This window comes from Corapipo altera, unplaced genomic scaffold (assembly GCF_003945725.1).
Source record: "Corapipo altera isolate COAL_440 unplaced genomic scaffold, ASM394572v1 56680, whole genome shotgun sequence".
Taxonomy (NCBI): Eukaryota; Metazoa; Chordata; class Aves; order Passeriformes; family Pipridae; genus Corapipo; species Corapipo altera.
Window position 1 is genome coordinate 1 of NW_020889486.1, and position 2,118 is coordinate 2,118.

At 66.2% G+C, this 2,118-nt stretch overlaps 1 protein-coding gene across 1 annotated transcript; it reads left to right on the top strand.

Moving 5' to 3' along the window:
* Positions 1–206: 206 nt before the first annotated feature.
* Positions 207–2,003, top strand: LOC113942227 (integrin alpha-10-like; the record flags this gene model as incomplete). Its single annotated transcript, XM_027633361.1, has 5 exons — positions 207–460; positions 559–666; positions 762–847; positions 917–1,058; positions 1,911–2,003. Coding segments are annotated over 5 exons (683 nt in total), but the record flags the coding sequence as incomplete, so codon positions are not given.
* Between the last annotated feature and the right edge of the window lie 115 nt (positions 2,004–2,118).

Consider the following 2,118-nt stretch of genomic DNA (forward strand, 5'->3'; position numbering starts at 1 on the left):
CTGGAGCATCCCAGCCTTTCCTGGAGTCCTGCTGGAGCATCCCAGGGTGTCCCTGGAGTATCCAGGACTTTCCTGGAGTCCTGCTGGAGCATCCCAGGGTGTCCTTGGAGTATTTATTCCAGGACTTCCCTGGAGTACTGCTGGAGCATTCCAGGGTGTCCCTGGAGTATCCCGGCCTTTCCTGGAGTCCTGCTGGAGCATCCCAGGGTGCCCTTGGAGTATCCCAGGACTTCCCTGGAGTCCTGCTGGAGCATCCCAGGGTGCCCCCACCCCCGTGGGTGCCCCTGCCCCTGAGCCCCTCCCTCTCTGCCCCCCAGATCTCCGGTACAACGTGTCCCTGGAGGAGCGGATCCCGGGATCCCGCGCCGCCTTCGACTCGGGCTCCCGTCGGCTGCTCCAGCGCCGGATCGAGCTTCCCCTGGGAAGGCAGAGCTGCATCCGTGTCCCCTTCCACGTCCTGGTCAGCCCTGGAACCCCTCTCTGCCCCACGGGGGGTGGCGTGGGGGGGTCTTCCCACCCTCCATTCCCGGGGGCTGACGGGATCCCCCGATCCCACAGGACACCTCGGATTACCTGCGACCCCTCGGCCTCACCCTCAGCTGGGCCCTGGACGAGTCCACGGGGCCGGTGCTGGATGAGGCGTCTCCCACCTCCCTCCGCAAGCTGGTGGGTACTGGGAAGGGTGTGACCGGATCCTGGGATCCCTCCTGGACATCAGGATTCCCCCCTGGACACCGGGATCACGCCCAGGCTCCTCGCAGATCCCGTTTTTCAAGGACTGTGGGGAGGACGACGAGTGCGTCACCGACCTGGTGCTCCGGGCCAGCGCGGACATCGCCGGCTCCAGGTACCCCCCGTGTCTTTCCCGGTGTCCCCACGGTGTCCCCGGGATCCCCCGTGACCCCTGGGATGGCAGGCAGAGCCCCCACATCCTACGGAAGGGCCGGAGGCGGATGCTGGTGCGGGTGGAGCTGGAAAACCGGGAGGAGAACGCCTACAACGCCAGCCTGTGGCTGCGGCTCTCCGGGAATCTCCACTTCTCCAGCCTCGTGCTCCAGGTACGGCCCTGGGGGGGCTCCCAAATCCCTGAGGAACCCCCCCCTCGGCATCCCTGGTCCCCTTGTCCCCCCAACAGGACAAAGAGGGGGACTCGAGTCTTCCAGGGGAGCTCCGGGTTGTTCTTGTCCCAGCCCCTTCCAGGTGGGATGAGGGGAGGGGGGGCTGTTCCATGGGGTCCCCAAACCCCTTCCAGGTGGGACGTGGGGGTCTGTTGTGCCCCCAACCCCTTCCAGGTGGCATGAAGGGGGGTGAGGGTGTTCCATTGGGTCCTCAAACCCATTCCAGGTGGGATAGGGGGGGTGAGGCTGTTCCATGGGGTCCCCAAACCCCTTCCAGGTGGGACACGGGGGTCTATTGTGCCCCCAACCCCTTCCAGGTGGGATGAGTGGGGGAGTGTTCCATTGGGTCCCCAAACCCCTTCCAGGTGGGATGAGTGGGGGAGTGTTCCATTGGGTCCCCAGCCCCTTCCAGTTGGGATGAAGTGGGGTGAGGGTGTTTCATTGGGTCCTCAAACCCATTCCAGGTGGGACACAGGGGGTCTGTTGTGCCCCCAACCCCTTCCAGGTGGGATGAGGGGGGTGAGGCTGTTCCACTGGGTCCCCAAACCCATTCCAGGTGGGACACGGGGGGTCTGTTGTGCCCCCAACCCCTTCCAGGTGGGATGAGGGGGGTCAGCTGCATCCCCCCGCTCATCCCAAGTGGGACCTGGGGGGTCCCTTGTGTGTTCCCAACCCCCCCTCAGCAGGGGTAAACCCCCCCAGTAGCCCCCCCAGCTCCCCTCTGGGGGGGTCCATCACCCCCCTCCCTGTTTCCCGTACTCCCCCCAACTCCGTGTCCCCCCTTCCCAGCAGGATCCCGGCGCGGTGAAGTTGGAATGCTCGGGGCTGGGGGGGCACCGTTGGCGCTGCAGCGTCGGGTACCCCGTGTTCCGCTCCCATGCCAAGGTAGGACCCCCCGGGACACCCCCCTGAGACCCCTCCCGGGACCCCCAAACCCTCATCCCACCCCCCGGGACTCCCAAACCCCCATCTCACCCCCCTGAGACTCCCAAACCCTCAT